This window comes from Heteronotia binoei, chromosome 2, assembly GCF_032191835.1.
Source record: "Heteronotia binoei isolate CCM8104 ecotype False Entrance Well chromosome 2, APGP_CSIRO_Hbin_v1, whole genome shotgun sequence".
NCBI lineage: Eukaryota > Metazoa > Chordata > Lepidosauria > Squamata > Gekkonidae > Heteronotia > Heteronotia binoei.
In genome coordinates, this window is record NC_083224.1 from 141415465 (window position 1) to 141437343 (window position 21879).

A 21879-nucleotide genomic window follows, 5' to 3' on the forward strand; every position below is an offset into this window, starting at 1 on the left:
GCCCCCCAACCTTCCAAATTCTGGCTACTGCCCTGGTATACATAGGTCCAAAAATCTTGCCTGCTTGCCCATTCTGCCAGTTCTGTCTCTCAAGCTAAATTCCTCATCATCTTGAGAGAGGCAGTTTGGGTAACAACTATCCACCCTTCCTCACAAAGTTACACAGAAAGGGTTCTAATGAAGATCAAAGAGAATGGTTAACTTTGTGGGAGAGCAGACAGTCCTTCCCCTGCATACCATGGGTTTTAAAAGTTACAAGCAGCACTCTAAATTGCACAAAGCTACCATCAGTCTCAAAATACTGTGACTCCATCTACGCACTACAAAGTCCTCATGTTTATTGGAAAACAATCTGAAGACTTTATATAACATGTGTGATGGAAGTTTTGTGCCTGTCCGTTTTGAGACCACAGTACACACAAGGAAAAGCAGCCTTAGCTCCCTACCCCTCCCACTATTTTTATATCCCATGGAGCCACTATTGGCTTAGGTGTAGCCACATAAGTATCGTTAACTTTACTATGGAGCCAACAGCAGATCCACAGAGTGGTTTACAAATGTGAAAACTGCAGGTTGGGAGAGGAGCTGATATTGTTTCTCCCTGTGTACTGTGGTTGCAAGCAGAAGAGAGCTGATGTGCCTCCATTGCACATGTGAGACAAAGTCTTTGTATTGTTTCCTAAAAAACATAAGGACTTTGTAAATGTGAAGATAAAGCCTGTGAAAAGCCCTTGCTAATACTCTTGCTGCAGCTGAACTATAGAAAAATATAGCAATTAGAATTTTTAAATAAGGATTCATTATAACGTATTTTCTTGTGTAAAAATAATGCAATGAGAAAAGGGCAAGATAAAAGATAAATTTCAAGATTTTTGGTGCCTTTAGTTATGCTTGTAAAGAAACTAGATGATGATGATAATGGATTTATACCCTGCCCTACACTCCGAATCTGACACCGATTTCGCACTCAGCTTATCCCGCTGTCACATTCCTCTTCTCCCTGCAGTGTCCTTTGGATTTCCCACTATCTACTCCGGAGCTGCAGCAAACATTGCGGTTTTCGCAGGGCAAACAGAAACTGGTTTTTAGTGGTTTCTGTTTGCCTCGCAGAAACCGCAATGTTTCCTGCAGCTCCGGAACAGTTAGTGGAAAATCTGAAGGACACTGTGCGGAGAAGAGGAATGTGACAGCAGGGTAAGCTGAGTGCAAAATGGGTCTGAGTCTCATAACGGCTTACAATCTCCTTTAACTTCCTCCCCACAGACACCTTGTGATGTACGTGGGACTGAGAGAGCTCTCCCAGAAGGTGCCCTTTCAAGGACAGTTCTGCGATAGCTATGGCTAACCCAAGGTCATTCCAGCAGCTGCAAGTGGAAGAGTGGGGAATCAAACCTGGTTCTCCCAGCCTGCATACTTAACCACTACACCAAACTTCCAAAACTAGATGCATTTTTCCTTTAGGCTTCCTTATTTGATTTTGTTGCATATTATGGATGTATGCTTGATGTCTGAATATGTAAAACTTCATTTTAAAAGACTGTTTTTAATTGGGGGGATATGTAACACAGAGCCAAAATATGTTGTATTCTAATACTCAAGAAACACAATCCAGGTTTTTACAAATCTGCTTGGCTGAGATTAACTCAGTTCTCTTTATACATGAATTTAGTTAAAAGCAGGGCTTTTTTGTCCAAAAAGCCCAGCAGAAATTCATTTGCATTTTAGGCCACACCCCCTGACATCACCATTGCTTCACACAGGGCTTTTTTGTAGAAAAAGCTCAGCAATAACTAATTTGCATATTAGGCCACATCCTCTGATGCCAAGCCAGCCAGAACTGTGTTTCTTTGTATTCCGACTTTTAAAAAAGCCCTGGTTAAAAGTGCCACAGCTCATATCCTTGACTATCATTACTAAAGGATTTCCACAGTGTTGCAAGACACATAATAGCAGTAGTTACCAAAGTTGTAACCAAATCTATATATTATGATTTAACACAGTCCTAAATAATCCAAACAGAAGAACCTTAGAGTTCATTGGCAATGCATATTCTGTGATTTCTTTCATCACTATCCATGTTTGCTTTCAGAAAGGTATTAATGTGCATCCCCAGAATTTATGCATTATATTTGCATTCATAACTTGACATGAACAACAATCTGCATTCTCCAAATTTTATATGTTTTTCTTCTCAGATGTGTCATTTATATCACTGGAATAAACACTGGAATTTAAAAAATGTTCATGTACATCAATTTCTGTTCACACTCTGCTGATATCATTTTGGTTTCAAAGCCTCCCACATTGCTTTTGTCTGCTGTTGTGCCACAGAACCCCCGAAGTAGTCAAGACAATCCCCATTCCACATCCCAATACCCCTTAAACCCCGCTCTTTCACATAACCTGCTTTTAAAGAAATACTTCTGGGATCATCATACCATACTTGATGTATAGTTCCATGTGAGTCCTACAAAAGAATGAAAGCACATGTTAAAATGCTTCTTTTTAATCACTAGAGTTTTTCACATTCATAAAATCCACAGAATTTCATGAGCTAGGCATGCACTGAGCATACTGGAAAATAAGACTCCCTATACTAGTTGAACTGTAATTTTCTGAAATATGAACTAAATAATGTGCTCAAGACTGCCATGAAATACCCTTTCTGCTTTAAAGACAAGAAGTCTTCGCTGGCACAACAGAAGGCACAGGAGGGGAACTTTTGGCTGCCCCCTTCTCCTCACTGCAACTGTTCTTCTGCATGGTTTTAAAAATCTGCATATGTCCCCCAACCTCTGGCAATAGGGTTTTCAGGTCCTCCTGGCCACTGGCAGGGTATGGGGAGTAGGGTGGCCAGATCTAGTCTGGGAAACTCCTGGAGATTTGCAGATGGAGCCTGGGAAGCACAAAGACTGCAGTGGGGTACAATGCCATAGAGTCCTCCCTCCAAAGCATCCATTTTATCCAGGCAAACTGATCTCTGTAGTTTGGAGATACACTATAATACCAGGGGATCCCCTGGCCCCACCTGGAAGCTGGTATCCCTATCTGGCAATGCCTTTTCAGCACTCAGAGGCAGCAGTTGGAGGAACAGAAAGGCAGGAGAGATTTGCCTCTGTCAAGCTGTTCCACTATAACAAATTAACCCAAAAAACCTCATCGTGCTAAATATATTGCTAGTAATTTCATATGTAATAAATATTATAATAAATTGCTCAATTATTCTGTTTCTTGTGTATTATTTGTAACAAATATAGCAATACAAAATTACATAATTTATTAATCTCTTATAACAATATTTTCCATCTACTCAATGTACGTTAGAACAGTTCAATAATTCACAACTTGCCTTGACATACATTACTAGTACATATACTTCACGATATGAATGCATCACAGACAGGGGCGACCCAACACCCCAAGGCGCCCTAGGCAGACTCGCTGCCTGGCACACCCCCCCCCCACCCCCGCAGCTCCGTACCTCCTCCTCCTCCCTCCCTTCAGACCCTTCCCAACCCCATGTCAATTTCAATGCCGGAACCGACTCTAGCGCCATGTTCTGGCTATCTAAAGCCGCCCCCCTCCCCAGCCAATCACTCAATCGTGGGTAAAACCACACCGTGGGACCGGGACATGCTTACAGTCTGTCAGAACCAGCGTCCTGAAAGGGCAGCCCACCGCTGCTGACTCCTCTCCTCCCCACTTCTTGGATGGGAGAGGAGTCAGCGGCAGCGGGCTGCCCTTTCATGACGCAGGTCCTGACAGACTGTAAGCACGTCCCAGCCCCATGGCACAGTTTTACCTGTGATTGAGTGATCACAGGGACGGGGTGGCTTTAGATAGCCAGAACGCAGCGCTAGAGCCAGTTCCGGCATTGAAATTGACATGGGGTGGGGAAGGGTCCGAAGGGAGGGAGGAAGGAGGAGGAGGCATGGCGGGGAGGGAGGAAGGTGCAGAGCTGCAGGGGGAAGTGAAGGGAATGGAGGGGCAGGCGGCGGCAGCGGTGGTGGCAGGGGGTGGTAGCAGCCAGCGGGCAGGGTAGGCAGGCAAACTAGGTGCTTGCCTGGGGCACCGGGAGGGGGGTGGGGAGCCCAATTTGGTGCCCCTACCCTCCCAGCACCCTACGCAACCACCTAGTTTGCCTAGTGGGCGAGCCAGCCCTGATCACAGAAAGATGCACCCTGGATATCGTTGCAATTTGTTTCGCAACATCTCCTGACCGTACCTAGCTCAAATGACACCCAACTTGCCTTTTTGGCCCTGGCCTGGTGGAATCACCTCCTCATAGAGATCCGGGCCCTATCTGATTTATGACCTGCAAGATGGAGCTATTCCGCCTTTGGTTCAGGCAGGGGGCATCTTTATTCCATCTGCTTATTCTGTTTGGCCTCCCCTTGCTGCAATGCTACTCTATTTTATTAGTACCATCTGACTATTATTTTCTTGGGCTGATAGCTGCTGATCTGTAGAATGTACCCTTGCCGCATGCAGTGTAATTGTTCTTTGGTTTTATTGTACTGTTTCTGGTTTTTAACTTGTAGGTTCTAACTGTATTTAATTTATGGTGTGATCCATTCTCAGCCCATTTATGGGAAAAGACGAAATATAGGCCTACAAAAATAAAATAAATAAATTTCATATTCCTCCCAACGGAATTTATTTAACTGTATAGTCCCCATTTCGAGTCTTCCTCAGGGGAATATATCACAATTCATCTGATGTTCTGAAGATCCGGTAATTAGCTGGTTCCTTCAAGGTCATCCCATCATGATCTTGTAGCATTCGGATTTATACAACCCTCTTATCAGCTGACATTTCTGTCAATCAAATACATAGAAAGACAACTGAAACTGTATGTGAATATTTGGGGGAAATATGAATTTGGCTAGCTCTATGGCCCTTCTGTTGCTCAGATGTTCTGGGTTGGTTGGGCTCTCTTAACAGCCAAAAAAGTAGTACTGTGTCACTTGAAAATTAGTAGATGATACACCTTGCTACAAGGGAACAAATAGTTTAAATACTTTATTTTTACTTACTGCTTTTACAAACTAAGAGCAAATCTCATCTCATAGGAGGAGAACCTTAAAGTTAGTTATCGTGTAACTTAACAAATAGTTTAAATACAAGATAAATAAGATCTGGCAAGCATTTATGAGCCCTCTTCGTAGAGTGTGTTTTGGTGATAATTTATCCCTTTTCAAATCTTTGCTCTTTTTCTTTCCATTCTCCAACTTTAAAAATATATATATTTAAAAAAATCAGTTTGTTGACTTATTCTTTCAGAAGTACTCTGAAAGCATGCACACACATGTGAAAGACCATAATGAGGACACCTAAGTTCTGTGTTGTGTAGCTGCACATGTATGATGGTGGGTTTTGGAAGAACTAATATAGGTTGCATAATTTTGAAGATGATGACGATGATCCACCAGTGTAACTATATTCACACAGAATAATATAATTTAAATTTTTAAAAAGTACATAAAGGTAATTTAGGTAACCTTACCAGATACTCAAAATAGGGAGCTTTCTGTTTCTCATCCCATAGAATACCCGATATAGAAGTATTTGCCTGATTCATTATTTTTCTATAGGGAACTTGATGTCCTGCTGCATCGCTGCATGGAGCTCCACGGAAAGGAACTTCTTTAATTGAACATGCATGGGCCTGAAGAAATGAAGCTTGTGTTACACAGTTACACTGAATCTTCAAGAAGAAATATATTTAGAAAGATAACTGAAGACAGATAGGAAATGAGAGGCAATTAATAGTTTCTGGCTCTCCAAATCCTACCCAACTTTACATGAAGGAGGTTTCATTGATTCCAAACAATTGCAATTTTTGCCAGGAATAGCCATCATTCATTCATGCAGTTATTTCAGAGAATTCAACAGACACTGTTCCTGAACTGTTGCAGAGGACAGTTTTGTGTGTTGTTCTCTCCCCACCCCCCCGCCCCCGACTAAGTTTGTAGAATCAGAATACCAGCTGGTATGTGCGGATTAGCAAACAGTTTCTGTTTACGACACGAAAACGTCGATGCTTGCTACGGCCCCGGAGCAGATAGTGTGAAAGCGGAAGGAAGCCACAATGAGAAGACGAATGTGAAAGCAGCATAAGGTGAGTGGGAAATTGGTCTGATAGATTTCCAGCATCAGTCATTTGGTCATTTCCACACTGGGTCTTTAGCACTTTTCTGCTATCAGGCAGAAGAATTTTAAGTGTGGTTCTACCTGATACCTAATAGAGCACTATATTCCCATTAATTCTGCAGCACTTTATAGTGAACATAAGTACTGTAATAACTGACCCTTCTCAGATCTGTCATCAGAAAGTCTTTTTTACCTGCTTGCCTACTTTTCCTGCTGTGCTCCCTGCTCTCCACAGCAGATTAATACAGGAGACTTGCTCCACAATGAGCAAATATGGAATACCTTTGGGGAAAGCTACCAAAAAAATTGCTCTTCCTCCTCCTCTTCAAGTGTGAAATGTTAAACATGTCAATTTTAGATAACTGCAAAGAGCTCTTTATTATACGGGAAGGCAGCATGGTATGACATAATTTCATCTGATGTCATAAGCAAAGCAAAGCTGTTACTTGGGCAGGAGACCGCCAAAGAAGACTCTGTGGAGGAAGACAATGGGAAACCACCCCTGTTTAATCACTTGCTTTGAAAGCCCCTTGCTGGGATCACCAAAAGCTGGTTGCAACTTGATGGCACATATGTACGTATGCAACAAATGTATGGGCAGGAATCCCATGTTTGCAGCCAAACACTCAGATCTGTTGTAAAGCTAAAAAGTCTAAACATGCTAAACTACAAGTAAGTCCCACCAGTGCAGCTTCTTTTAAATTAAACAATAGGAGTTAAGTGTGAAATACTTTAGATGTGAATTGTCTTAGAACTGTTTAAATAAAGAAGACTACTTAGCAAGCCCACTGGTAGAAAGAAGGCAGGGTCCAGGTAGATGGTCTTGTTCCATCAGCTGTTTGGCTAACTGAAAGGCCAGTGCATCTCTCCATATCTATTTCAGCTGGTAAGATGCATCTTCTGGCAGAAGCCATAATTGGGCAGGTCTGTCCTATTTGCTAAAGTCAGGGTCCTGTTTAACAATTGCAGCTATGGGGAACAGATGTACAGCATTAGGAGGAAAGTAAAACAGATTATTACAGCAAAGTACTCAGGAGCAGACTATTCAGAATCAGTGCATAACAAAAATATGTTTAGATTGCAGGCTTACCTTAGATAAGGACAGACAAGAATAATCATAGCCATACCACGGAACACCCATCACAAGCTTCTTTGGATTAATACCCATGTGAATGTAGTCATCATATCCTAATTTAATATAAAATGAAAAGTTACCTGCATTTTTTTTTTATTCCATGCCTGCAGCTACATTTGTAATGTAAGCAAATCAAAGGCCACTCAGGCAAACTTTCTGGATGTAACTACGTCTACAAGTCTCTTCCAAATGTTTCTTTTGGAGAAAAGCTTTATGTTCTTTAGTTTCCCATGTGACTTAAGCAGTAATTTACCCATGAGGGCAACACTCTACGTGGGAATAGATGTTAACAGACTCTACAGCAACTACATGACCTTCTAGCCAAAACAAGAAACACAGGTGATAAGTCTATTTTTGCAGTTAATTAAAATGCATACTACAGCTCTGCAAAACATGGCTTTCAAAGCATGACATCTTCATACAAACAAATCAAAGAAAGCAAATATATACAAATGCTTTTTATCTCAATTATGGAGTTTGGATTGTTGGCCGCAGGAATGGATAACTGTGAACACAGAATGTCAAATCTAGTCCTAATGGCACAAGAAATGGCTTTTCATAACACAGAACTGAAGCTGGTTCTTACCAGTTAAGGTCTGGTTATATGGAGAGTTGGCTCTCGCAATGCAGTCTGTCCATACCTGACTCTGCTCATCATAAGACATGACAAACACAAAATCACAGGAATCAGCAATCCCAGTATAGTTATAACATCTTCTGTCTATACATTTTGGAGACCAAGCTACATCAAAGGTCACCTGTAGGAGGGGAAGGGGGAAAAATCACTCAGATCACTCAAAGCAGAATAGGCAATAGGTTTCCACAGAATGTAGGATAAATTTATAAAGCTACTAGCATAAGTTTTCCAAGGGAGTTTAAAACAAGGGATTGCGGTTTAAGAATTATAATGAGCTTATGGCTAAAGTGGCAGGAGAGGGTTCTAAGAACTAAGCTGTAGACTTCAAAAAGTGTTCAAAGGAATTTTATGTTTATTATATGTCATTTTATTTTTATTACATATTCCAGGCAGTCAAATTTAGCAGCAACACCATGCCTGCCGTTCCAATAATTCCAAAAACCACTACCTGTTAATTTCTTCAAAATTGATTTAATGTGTATAGCCTGGAAATGCTACCATAGTAAAAGAACGTTAGAAAGTATGCAGTGTTTTACTTGATAGCGAAGGAAATGTGTACTTTTGCTTGTGATGCACGAAGCCAAACGCAGGCCACCAGCTATTTAGGCTTGAAATTATATGTGGCTTTGCTGCCTAGCTAGATTACAAAACCAGAGGAGGGCAGAGCTGCTGTCAAGCACCTGGTGGACCACAACACATAATTTGATAACTGCTTTATACTTAATGGATCACCAATCACACAGGCCTGATCTAAGAGCTGAGCTTACCAGGATGAACATTTGTGATCTCATCACATTATGTTATAATTGTGTAAATATGGTGATGCTGTTTGTTATAACTAATTTTTAAAATTTAAAAGAAAATTGGTTAAAGGGGAGCTTTTATCAAAAATTTAAGGTTGCTCATTAGATACCCTGAACATTCTATACTGTGGCTTTTAACTAAATTGTATTTTCAATGGTTTTGCTAAAGTATACCGGTTTTGCTAAACTGCTGAAATGCCTTAGGAATCCCACAGAATCTTCCAATAAGAATCTGACATTCCTTAGCCATTAGAAGTATTAACTAGTTCAGCAAAACTAGGGAAAATGTATTCGTATACTGACTACATCTATTGTGAACAGTTTGCCAGCTTTTTAGGGTTGCCAGCCTCCAGATGGGGCCTGCAGATCTCCTGCTTTTCCAGCTGATCTCCAGCTGGCAGAAATCAGCTCCCCTGGAGAAAATAGCTGCTTTGAAGGGGGGGGGCTATGGCATTATACCATGCTGAGGCTCCTCCCCTCCCCAAGCCCCACCCTCTCCACCCTCCAAAGTTTCAAGGTATTTTCCAATACAGACCTGGCAACTCTAGTGCTTTTTTTCATTACATTTCAATTTTGCATAGGTGTTTTCCACACAGGAACAGGCTTGAGTGCCAATACAGAACAGTGGCAATAGCTTTCTCTTGGCAAGTTTTCTCTTAGGCCCAGTCTACCAACAGCCATTCTCCCTGCCTCAGCCTCCGGGCCTTTTCAGGTTTGGTTTTGTTTTTTAAATCAGCAGTTGAATATCATTATAATATTGCACCAATTTGTGTATTGTATCAGGTTCTCCAAATTCTTGGTTTTTGTGTTAATATAAAGTTAAATCCCAGTCCCCTTTCATTGAGCAGAGATAAGGAAAGACATATCTCTGCAATAAAAGACAATAGAGGCTTACTTTAAAATAAAATAAACCTTTGAATTTAGGGAACCTGATACATAAATTATTATAACATTTATAAAAAAATGAGAGATTGGATTAGATCAGAGAAAGATAGAGAAACCCTGGGATACATATGAATGTACCCAAATACTTTAGGTGAGCAAGGAGGAAACCTGCTTTTCAAGAACATCAAGCCTGGTGCAAATAACCTGTGTGGAAAAGTCAGGAGAGCTGAGGGCAGGACATGGAGGTATGCAACATCACCAATACCACTATATAACCTGGAAGTGACAATGGGTAGCTCTAGTAATTGCCAGAAACAGTACAGTTTTGCCATAGAATTTGAGGCAATTCCTGGAGTTATCCTGGGTTATACTGGCAGTGATATGGTGACAATGTTGAAGCTAGTTTTTTTTTTCTCTCTCTCACGGTCACTCAGAACATTAATGGACAATGGACATTGGCAGTGAAAGGCCTCCCACTATAGTGAGAGATTGGATGTGCCTACATTTATTTGAAATAAGGACACCTAGATATTTGATTCTTTTCTCATACAAAAATCCTGATTTTTGCTGAAAAGACTGAATTTGTTCCATCTTCATATTCTTTGTCAGAAATTTTGTTTTGTGGTAATTGATCTTCAATCCTGCCCAGTAGCCAAATTGTTTAATCTTGTTTATAAGACAGTCTATTGAGTCTATTGGTTGCTCTAATATAAAGACTAGGTCATCTGCAAAGGCTCTGATTTTGTATTGTCATCTTTTATCACAGTTCCCTCAATACTTGTATCTTCCCTTATTTGGTTATTCAGTATCTCTAGAAATAAGATAAAAAGTAAAGGGGACAATGGCTTCTGGTATATTTTGAAACCTCACCATATAGGCAGCTCTGTCTACTTTCAACTGCAAAAGTCTAGAATCATGTATGCTCTGTTCTTTTTCCAGATGTTCCACCTTTGGATGTTTTCTGTCACCTGATCATCTAATACTTTTAAGGCTTTGTTAGTCTCAGCCATCCGTCTGCTGTTTTCCAAAAGCTCTTGTTTAATCTCTGCCATCTGTTCACCAATATTGTCTACTTTACTAGTCAGCTGTGCTGTAGCAGTCATTAAGGTGCTTTGCATTTCTTTCATATCTCCCTGCATAGTCGTAAATTTCCCTGGCCCAGGTGCAGCACTAGGTGAAAGAATTGGGTGGCTTTCTTCCCGATTTTCTTTTTTTGACTGTTTCTTTGAAGCCAATCACAGCTTTATTTTCCATTCTTATTAGAATAAGCACACTCACAGCCACAAGTCCAATAATGCCTCTTCAGAGTTTGTTTTGGAACTCTGTGTTCCTGTTTATAACAGATAAGCTAATCTCCACCAAGCAATGCCCTTATTATGCAATAGTTTTAAAAAGAAAACAGCCTTCTAGCTTCTATCAACAATTTGTGGAAGCCACAACAATAGTAAGAATAATAGTAAACAAAACTTTTTAGCCAACTACGCTTAATAGTCAATCGGCAAAACAATTCAGTTCACAGCAACAAAAACAATTCACTATTACAAGTTCTCTAGCAATGATAATTCTGTTAAAATCCAAGTCACTACAACGTCTTTCAGCAACTTCAAATTTCAGCAACTTTTGTAATCCAAGGCTGAATGCCCTATTTGTAATCCAAGAGTGAAATCAAGAATTAAAAATTAAACAAATAATCCAAAAAAAGGAAACCAGGCACTCCCAAAGAAAAAAGCAAAAAAAAAAATAGAAAATAAGAAAAAGTATCCATATTTGGTAATGCAAAAAAAAGAAGGATGAATAAAAAAAAGAATCCAGAGCCAAAAATGTTTAAACCGTGTCAAAAATATTCCAGCCACAGATAAAAGGAAGGAAAAGAAAAAACGAAAGCAAGGTTAAAGGGTTATGTCCATAACATCCAACAAGAACAAATGAAAATCCTCTTTGGAAACTTGCAGAAACATTCTTCTTCCATCCAAAGATCCTGCTATGTCTTATAAATCAGTATAAAATACCCACCAGCATTTGAAAGTCAGTTGGGGCTCTTATAAATTCATTCAGAGCACTTCAGTTTAAGCTTCAAAGTACTTTTAAGCCAGCTGTCCTTCACATCCATAGAAACTTGCAAGCAAGCGACTTTCCCAAAATCCAAAACTTTTTCTCCCCCTAAAGGGAGTTTAAAACAAGTCAGTTAAATTCAGCCATCAAGTCTCTTGTACAACTAAAGATTGGTTTGATTCTCCTCATGCAGGTGTTGTAAATGTTACCAGGAAAAGCAGAAACTTTTACAAGCCTTGAAAAAGAAGGAGAGAGAGTCCCCCCCCCTTCTCAGTCTTTTGCCTCCACTTAAAGTCTGCTTCAGTCCTGGTTCTCCATCTCCCTGCTTGTCAGAGATACTGCCATTCACATCAATAATATGAAGAAGGAACACTTATAGTGATAGCAAGATTGATGCAGCTTGTCTTGGTATTGCAGAGTTTTTAAAGTCCAGAGAGCAGAGTGCAAGAAGAAGAAGAGAAGCCGGCAGTCAACCCTCTTGCCATTTAAAAATGGCAATCAGAGCGATGAGGCTAGGAGCAAGTGGGATCAGGTGGCAGCTGCCTCCTCTGACACCCCCGTTCTACCGCTCAAGCACCCTGCCTTCTGGGACCCTTCCTGGGCCTCAGAGTTGTGTCGTCCTTTGGGGGCAACCCCTCAAACGGTCCGATTTAAAAGCGGCTCTGGATGCGCAGGTCCAAGCCGCTTCTAAACGTGCGTCGCCGAAACCAGAAGTCCCCCTTCTTGCATTTCATGGGCCTTTGAACCTGCTGTTTGCAGCTCTTTTCCCTTAATAAACTCATGTATGTTTGTCTGCACTGGATAAAGTGGGATAAAATGGACCACAAAAGTCTATGGAACACTGGTTAATCTTTAAAGATTCTTGTTTATTTTGTAAGTCCTTCATTGTGATATATAAATGTTTTATGAATGTAAAGACTGTGGCCAACAGCAGATAAGATTGAGAAATGGTGGCGACTGACAGATGGGAAGCTACAGGAGTCTGAGAAAATGCATTCATAATCACAATCACTGTTTTTGACAACTGAAAATATATGTAAATGGTTTAAAAACTAATAGTTTGTAGGATGCTTAACTATGCTGAATGCAAACAGGGGTGGCCAATGGTAGCTTTCCAGATGTTTTTTGCCTACAACTCCTATCAGCCCCAGCCAGCGTGGCCAATGGCTGGGGCTGATCGGAGTTGTAGGCAAAAACATCTGGAGAGCTACCGTTGGCCACCCCTGAACTAGCAGATAGCATGTGAACCTACCCATCCAGGTGGTTGAGCATGTCTGTCAGCAAGCTCACTCCCTATAGTTACAAAGAGTGCAACTGCAAACCCCTGCCCCCCAGCTTCTCTAGAGACTAAAACAAAACAGAAGATTGGCTCCAACCAGATTGTCTGCTAGTGAAAAGGGGAGCCCTTTGACTATCTGAAATGGCTATGCTGGGGATCATGAATCCTGCATTAATGAAAGCAATGTTAGACAGAGGTAGTAAAAAGGGAAACTGAGGAACACTGGTTGGATCCAACCTGGTGTTTCTTCAACAAACAAGATGGTGAACTATAGCCATTTTTCTTGTCTCTTCCCCCATGAAAGCCATTTTACCATTGGCCTCACCCCCTATAGCAGCCTTCTGTGACAGCATGCACTGCTCTTTCTCAAAATTATTCAAAAAGTATCCACTTGCTCAACAATGCTTGGGATCTTTTCATTATCACATCACATTTCATAATGTGGACATAAATCTATTTTTGTAGAACAGTTGTCTGTTTTATTTGCACCTGTGATCCTGGGATTTCTTTGTGAAAAGCTTCTGTTGTTTCTTTAACCAAAGCTGTTAAGGCATAGTATTCTGCTGAAGACTTATTAACTATTTGTTCAATATCAATGTTGATTCCATCCATATATTGCTGTTTGGCAAGCGCCACCTTCTGATCTATCCAAGCTGCTCTGAAGGCAGGATCAACAATTTCCTTCACAGGTACGTCTCCTAAAGAACCGGTAAGGATCAGAGATTACAAGGTTTATGGCACTCCATTCCATTCCTAAACCTCTTTACTCAGAGGTAAATCCCACCAAGCTCAAGGGGACTTACTTCCTAGTAAGTATGCTTAGAATTGCAGACCCACCAACTCATTTAATTATAATCAGAAATAAAAACTACAGCATCAATGCTACCACTCAACCAATGCAGCCCATCCAGCCAATTAATAAGGCACAGGACCATCACAATGCAGGTGATGTCTATCCAGCTGCAGTAGCATCACCAACCTCTTTTATCAGATTGGAATATGTGTATTTCTCTAGATCTCCTTTAGGTCTTCTACAAGGAAAAATATTCCTAGAAAAAAATTAGTCATAATAATATTGGAATTCTTTTATTTTACTGATTCTATTTTATTCTTCACTTCCTGTACATTTCGTTGTTTATATTCAGTGCACAAGGAATAAAGCTCTTGTTCTCAGGGTGCATTTCTTTAGTTTTATCTTGTAAGATGACTGTGGTAAATAGTTAATAACTTGAGAAATAATCATTATTTCATTCTTAACCACCATGGAAAATTATTCTTTTTCTTAATTGAGTCATGTTAATTTAAGCTGCTGCAATATATCTAAAATGTTTTTAAAACATTTTAGCAGTGTATGCACATTTACATGGAAATTTCAGTGCAACCAATCAGCATTTGTCAAACAATGCATTTCAGATTAGGTTCTAAGGATGTGATCTACAAACCTTTAAACTAAAAGTAATTCTGTTGAGATTGAGACAGTGTGAGAACCCAAATTCCACTAGTGAAGCAAATTACCTTGATGCCTTTGCATAACTAGTAAGCATTAAAATGTAAACTTAAATGAACATATTAAGCATATGTTCTGCACTCAGATATTTTCATTTTAGTGGCTTTGTTACTGCTTTTTATTCTGTTGGATTTCATTGGTGATTTTAAAAATTACCACTGGTGGTTCTAGAGCAAGAGTAGGTAACCCTCAGCACATGTGGCCTGCCAGACCCTTTTTGCTTGGCACACAGGATGAGTTCTTCACAAAAGCAACCACGGTAAACCTTCAAGGCACTGGCAGCACCCTACTGAGGCCAATAGTGTGGGAAAAGGGATGGACAGCTTATTCCATTGAAATTGACTCCTGGACTTGTGCAGCCAGTCCAAGGCAATTCCCTGAGGCAATGGCACTGCTGTTCCCTGTGTCTTGCCAAGTACAAACCTATATCCAGTTTATTAACTAAAAGGTAATGGATGGAAGGCTGAGTCAACCTTGAGCTGTCTAACTGAACCCAGCTTCCACCAGGATTGAACTCAGGTCTTGAGCAGCGCTTGGACTGCAATACTGCAGCTTACCATTATGCACCACAGGGCTCTTAATTTATGAATTACCTAGAATTTATTTTATAAACTATCTAGAAATAAAACATAAAATACTTTAAAAAGTTTCCTGTTTGTATTGAAAAAAGAAGATAGATGTTGGTCCACAGCACAACTAAAAACCAAAGCCATGTAAGAGAGCCAGTTTGGTGTACTAATATGCTTATTTTCAGTCCCTCTGGACATGAGAAAGACAATTTGGATCGTCAGGCACAGTATCATGTTCTGGGTAGGCAGCTATGCAGCTTCCTCCAGGTGGGATCCTAATTTGTGCCTCAGTGAAAGTCTTTGCATCACCTGGATGGGACACAGAGGAATGAAATAGCCATCTTCAATCAACTGTATCAAATGAGGCTTTCCTGCCTGGCAGTTAGGTATGAGAGCCAGTTTGGTGCAGTAGTTAAGTGGGAAGACTCTTATCTGGGAGAACCAGGTTTGATTTCCCACTCCTCCACTTGAAGCTGCCGGCCTTGCCTTGGGTTAGTCATAGCTATCGCAGGAGTTGTTCTTGAAAGGGCAGCTGCTGTCAGAGCCCTCTCAGCCCCACCCACCTCACAGGGTGTCTGTTGTGGGGGGAGAAGATATAGAAGATTGTAAGCCACTCTGTGTCTCTGATTCAAAGAGAAGGGCGGGGTACAAATCTGCAGTCGTCTTCTTCTTAACAAAGTGGTTTGTGTATTCTAGACCTACTACAGTTTCTGAACTGCCCCACATGCAGAGCAATGCAGCAAAGACAGACTGAAGTCCTATGGATACTTACATAATAATGGATCTTACTTCCAAATAACCATATATAGAATTTATACTGCACACAAACATCCATTTAACCCTTATTATAATGTACCTTTTAAAACAACCCTGGATCCTCTTGAATGAGCATAACACATGAGCTCAGGGTCATATTTTCCAAAAGTTGCCACAGTTGTAATTTGTGACCAGTCATAGAACTTCCAAGCCTTGCCACCAACCTGAAACACAAAAACCTGCAGGGGCATAGCAGGAATAATGTATTTACATTAGCAGCCTGTATTTCATTTTTCCCAGCTTCACATAGATGACAGGAAAGCCCATCAGTTACCCAGTTCTATCTTTCTTAGCATTGTATAAGTCTGTCAGGAAAGACCCCACTACACAGTCTACACAGTCAAAGTCAAAGAGTGCTCCTAAAATGTAAACAGTAGATTGCCATCATAAAATGGATCTAAACTCTAGAGCTTCAGCTTGAGGCATTTATTCAGTCCAACAGCTTAAGGGGATCTACATTAAATATTTTTGTATGACAGCACCTGTTAGTTCAAATAAAGCAATACTACATTGAAAAACTTAACTGAAATTTGCAGGTAATTTATACTACAAAGAGGTGGGCAGCCATGTTGGTCTGAAGCAACAGAACAAAGTAGGAGTCCAGTAGCACCTTTAGGAGTAGGAGTCTAGCAACAAACTTTTATTCGGAATGTAAACTTTCATATGCATGCACAGAAACTTTGTTGGTCTTAAAGGTAATACTGGACTCCTACTTTGTTTTACAAGGATGGGTATTATTAATGTAAACCTTTTATTCATTAGTAACTTCAAGACTTATTGTCGTGTTAGAGTGCAACATATTTTGCATGCAACCATACGTTTTCTCCAGCTTTGAGAGGAAGTGATTCTGAACAGAATGATTGCAAGAGAGGGAGCACAATATATCTCCCCTGCAATTGCTCCAGATCTTCTCTGGATCCTCATGGCTTCCCTTTCCAATGAATTCCAAATACCTTTTCCCTAGACTAAACCTATATTTGGAACATTTGCAGGAAGATAAATCCCTCTGCAGATATTATACTGTATTCTGTCTAAATGGTGTAAGAATCCACCAGCTGTGTTTTGGAATTGCAGTTTCCACAATGTCTTTATCAGGGGTGTCAAACTCATTTGGTAGGATGGCCTGATCTGACACAAATGGGACTTTGTGGGGCCAGGCCATGTGTGTCATAAAATGTAACGTGACGTAGCAAAGATACAAACGTTATAAAGGACACAGACAAACACAACTAAAGATATTGTTTTTAACTTAAAATACAAACATGCCTAAAACTCTTGCAATATTTTGTTTAAAATGAAAAAGTTGGGGGAATAGTGGGATTTGGTAATGCAATTTTTAAAATAAAACTTCAAGAAAAGCACAAGAATCACAGCAGAAATGAAAAATATAAAATGCTCTGAGCTTGGGAAAACACTCCTGGGTCTACTCAGATTGGCAATGGCTCTTCAGTGTAATATCCCCCTTTGTCTGTGGGTTCCCAGGTTACAGTACTCACTAGGTCTGGTCTATTGAGCGGCTCAAAATATCAACCCTTTATTTGCAAGGACACAACTCCAGGAAGCATGAGCTTCAACTGTTTATAGGAACACTGACAGTGAAACTGATATCCACTCAATTGAAACACAATGCAGCATAGACGAAGTTCCAAGGAAAACATGAAATGGATTTTCCATTAAGGTCTCTGGGCCCCATCTATTGGCAGAAAGAGCAGAGAACTTTGTCAGCCTTGGAGCTTCAAAGGGGGAGGACAGGAGGGGAAGGAGAAAGGAAAGAGCCATACAGGCCTGATTAAAGCCCTAAGCAGCTGGTTCTGGCCCATGAGCAAGACATTTGACGCCCCTGGTCTATATTGTGTGAATTTTCTATTTTCCAGAGTTCATGCGGGCGAGGCAGTTGGCCCCCTTCCTGGAACACAATGACCTGGCAACAGTGATCCATGCAACGGTCACCTCGAGGCTAGATTACTGTAATGCCCTCTACATGGGGCTGCCCCTGTGTCGAACTCGGAAACTGCAGCTAGTGCAGAATGCAGCAGCCAGACTGCTATTGGGCCTACCCCGGTGGGAACATGTGCAGGCTAGGCTGCGGGGGCTGCATTGGCTGCCAATTGTTTACTGAGTTCATTACAAGGTGCTGGTTATTACCTTTAAAGCCCTATATGGCCGAGGACCTGCCTACCTTAGGGACCACCTCTCTCCATATGTTCCCCAAAGAGCACTACGATCCAGTTCACAAAACCTTCTGGAAGTACCTGGGCCAAGGGAGGCCAAACTAAAAATAACTAGAGAACAGGCCTTCTCTATAAAAGCACCCCAATGATGGAACCAGCTGCCGGAAGAGGTGCGGGCCCTGCGAGACCTTAGCCAATTCCGTAGGGCATGCAAAACCGCCCTCTTCCGGCTAGCCTTCCAAGATGGAGCTTGAAATAAACATCATGCCGTCATTAACATCAATAACTGAGATAGCAGTGATTAGACTATTTTAGATTGATTTTAGACTGTTTTAGATTATGTAAAAACTTAATGGTAAACTGTGAATTGTATTGGTAAACTGTAAATTGTATTGTACAACTGTTTTATTGTTTAACATGGCTCTGTCATGCCTTGTAAGCCGCCCTGAGCCTGCCTCGGCGGGGAGGGCGGGATATAAATAAAATATTATTATTATTATTATTATTATTATTATTATTATTATTATTATTATTATTATTATTATTATTATTATTATTATTATTATTATTATTATTATTATTATCCATATGGAAAAGCCACACATTCAAAAATTGTTTTCTTTATTTAAACTTGCCATCATTCAAAATTGCTCACTCCCAAAGCCGCTTTTCTAAAAAGAGAAAGTTACAAGATTTTGTTACATTCATTTGCATTTAACATGTCCTAACATACTTAGCACTGTCCTGACACGTTTAGCCCTGTGCAGAAGTTACATTTAATTCTGGCATCAGGAGTCCACCAACTGTGCATTTGAAGAATGCAATTCACATGATCACTGTCTGTATCAAATGAATTGGGCAGTATATGGATTTTCAATGCCAATGCAGTGTCTGTTCCGGAAAATGGAAAGTCTACAGCTCAATTCAGACAACAGGGCAATCACACAAATTTCATTTCCCAAAATACAAATGAATGTAGCAATTCCTCTTTTTTTTTTCTTTTTAGAAAATCACCTTTGGGAGTCAATAACTTTGAACAAAGATGATGGGGAGTTTAAAAAAATATAGACAATTTTTAAATCTTCTAAAAATTGTAAAGAGGGTAAAGCAACTGTATCTTTTTCTCCATTCAAAATTGCACACCCACTCACATATACATGAGCCCTGAACAGTGTTAAGTTTATTTGCATAGACAGACTGATGTTCCTCAGATTCAATACAAAACAGATAAGGCAACTTTTTAATTATTAGATGCCTGTTAAGCAAAAGGCTAGCAAACTCCAGTTATTTTTAAACTTTTGCATATTCTTTGCAACTGTCTTTCATAGCACATATAATTTGACATATTCATTTTAGAGGAGTCTTTGGTGTGTGTTTTTAAAGAACCTGACTAACCATAATCACACACACAGCTTTTGTATTGAAATAGCACTAGCTCAGTACACATGAACAGCTAATCCCCTGCCAGAATTAATGATTAACAACAACAACAACCGTATCTCAAATTACACAAAGACTGAAAGGACTTCCAAAGGGCTCTTTGGCTCCTTCCTTCCCAACATTAATAGCAACAAAGGTTTTACCTGAGCTCTCTAGTCTGCACTTCAAGCTTTGCTTCATTTTTCAAGCAAGGCTTTAGATGCACAATAAGTAATAGTCTTTTTCTAAGCCTTTTATTGATACAACTGTTTTTTAAATTGTTCTAATTCTAACCTGCTTTGGCTGCTGGGGGAAGAGAACGGATGGAACATTTCAGATACATAAATGCAGAGCTTTTTTGAGCAGGAACGCAGTTCCGGCTGGCTTGGCACCAATGGGTGTGGCCTAATATGCAAATTAGTTCCCGCTGTGCTTTTTTTACCAAAAAAGCCCTGTGTGAAACAATGGTGCCATCAGGGGGTGTGGCCTGATAAGCAAATGAGTTCCTGTTGGGCTTTTTCTACAAAAAATGCCCTGCATAAATGCACACCTCTATTATTCTGAATACTAGAAACAAGAGTGTTATTTTAACATTTATGAATACCGTACATAAAGAGTTATTTTAACATCTACGAACTTTGCTTTTGCAAGCACACAAAACCAGCAGAAACCCCGCTGTGCCTCAGTTTGCTTGGGAAAAAGCTGAAGGGCAGAGTGACTTGTGGCCTTGTAATGGAGAGCCACGTTTCTGCGCGCAGGCAGAAATTTAACTGCTGACGCTGTCACCCGCTACCGTACGAAAAGGCGGAGAAAGCCGAATTTCCACCTAGCACAGAAGCTCTAACAGCAGTACTAGAGCCCCGAAATGCTATGCCAGTCCGCACAAAATATCAGGAACCAAAAAAAGGAAGGGCTTAACTTCCCACGACGTCAGTAGCGCCCACACTGTGACTACGGATTGGCTAACCGGAAGGTTCTGCGCACCCTCGCCAATCCATGCATCTGACCAGGAGAGCTGTTTTTCGAAAGCTTCAGCTGCAATAAATTTGTTACTCTTAAAATTGCTGCTGGACGCTTTATTATTTTCCAGCAACAGACTAAAACGGCTAACTCCTCTGAATCTCTTGCCAATCCCATCCCCCGTGGTCTCTCCACGCCCAAAAAACCCGGGGCCAGCTGCGCATGCGCACCTCGAAATCCCTGGTGTCCGAGATGGGGTTGCAGAGCGAGGGGAGTTCGCAGGGGCAGATGCTGCTGCATAAACGCAGGTGAAGGAGGAGCGCCATGGAGAGGCGCGCGCCGCCCTGGCTGCTTAGCAACCGCTTCATGCCGAAGCCTTCCTTTCTTTCGAGTCAGCTCCTTCAGCGCCGCTGCTGTTGTTGGGGTTCAGCGTTCAAGCCTCCAGAAAGGCGATGGACCCAATTGTGCTGCCTCCGACCCCGAGAGCTCCCTTGCTTATTGATTTTCGAACGTAAAGGAGGGGGCGTGGCCCTGCCCGGCTGCGAGAGGGAGCGCGCTGGGAAAACAGAGGGTTGAAGTTCGAGTGAGTGACCTTTGGAGTTTTGAGTCAGGAATATCCTTATTTTTCGACAGAAAGTTAGAAAGTTCGGTCTTTGAAAAGGTTCCCTTTGAAAAATAGGGCTCTTGCACAAATCAACTAAAAGAGGGCGAACTCTAGCAAAAGCAAATGTGATGTCACAATGCAGGCGCTAGGGGAACGGGAAGCACGTCGCTCAGACATGGAAACAAATGCAGTTCCTTAAATGTATTGGAAACAAACTAGCCAGGAAATTCATATGCTGTTACACCATAAAGGTCAGAAAGCGTTTCAAAAGGGGCTCGGAGAGCAGTTCCAGAGAAGCTGCATGGATTCTTTGCATCAGTTTTTATTACAGAAGATGTCACCACAACAGTTTAGAGGGAGAATATTTGAAGAACAGCCGAATATTTTCATTGTTATAATGAATGCTGTAAATTTCCCAGAAAATTTTCATTGAGATTGCAGGATAACAATATTTTAAATGTTTAAATGAAAGAATGGTGGGCTTCTTTAGAAATAATTGTCAGATCTGAGAGTAACAAGGCATTGGGTCCAGATGGCATACACCAAGAGTTCACATAAAATTAATGAACTCCAAACAAAAATGTGCATTTAAAAATCCTTCGAATGTGATTTAAAAACACCAAACATACAAATATGCAACTTGTCACTATAATTGACTTCCTTACCTAATTAGTATCGTTGAGGATCATACTTGATCCAGATCTGAAATACTTCTGCTGCTCAACAGTACTTCTGTCTTTCTAGTTTGCATTTTAGTTGTTAAGTTCCATTAAGTCCATGCATCATTCATCCCGGGCACTGAATCAGGACTTCCACATGTGAATATAAGATAAAACGGAGTCATCAGAACCCTAAATCTGAACATATGCATGATGCAGTCAAGCTGCAA

The 21879-nt window shown here is 40.7% G+C and overlaps 1 protein-coding gene across 1 annotated transcript; it reads right to left on the reverse strand.

Moving 5' to 3' along the window:
- Positions 1–810: 810 nt before the first annotated feature.
- Positions 811–20923, reverse strand: CTBS (chitobiase). Its single transcript, XM_060232124.1, has 7 exons — positions 20617–20923; positions 15877–16015; positions 13434–13642; positions 7875–8046; positions 7244–7341; positions 5507–5668; positions 811–2467 (listed from the first exon to the last, which is right to left on the reverse strand). Exons 1-7 carry the CDS (start codon positions 20752–20754, stop codon positions 2279–2281), a joined length of 1107 nt encoding a protein of 368 aa, XP_060088107.1. The 5' UTR covers positions 20755–20923; the 3' UTR covers positions 811–2278.
- Positions 20924–21879: the final 956 nt, after the last annotated feature.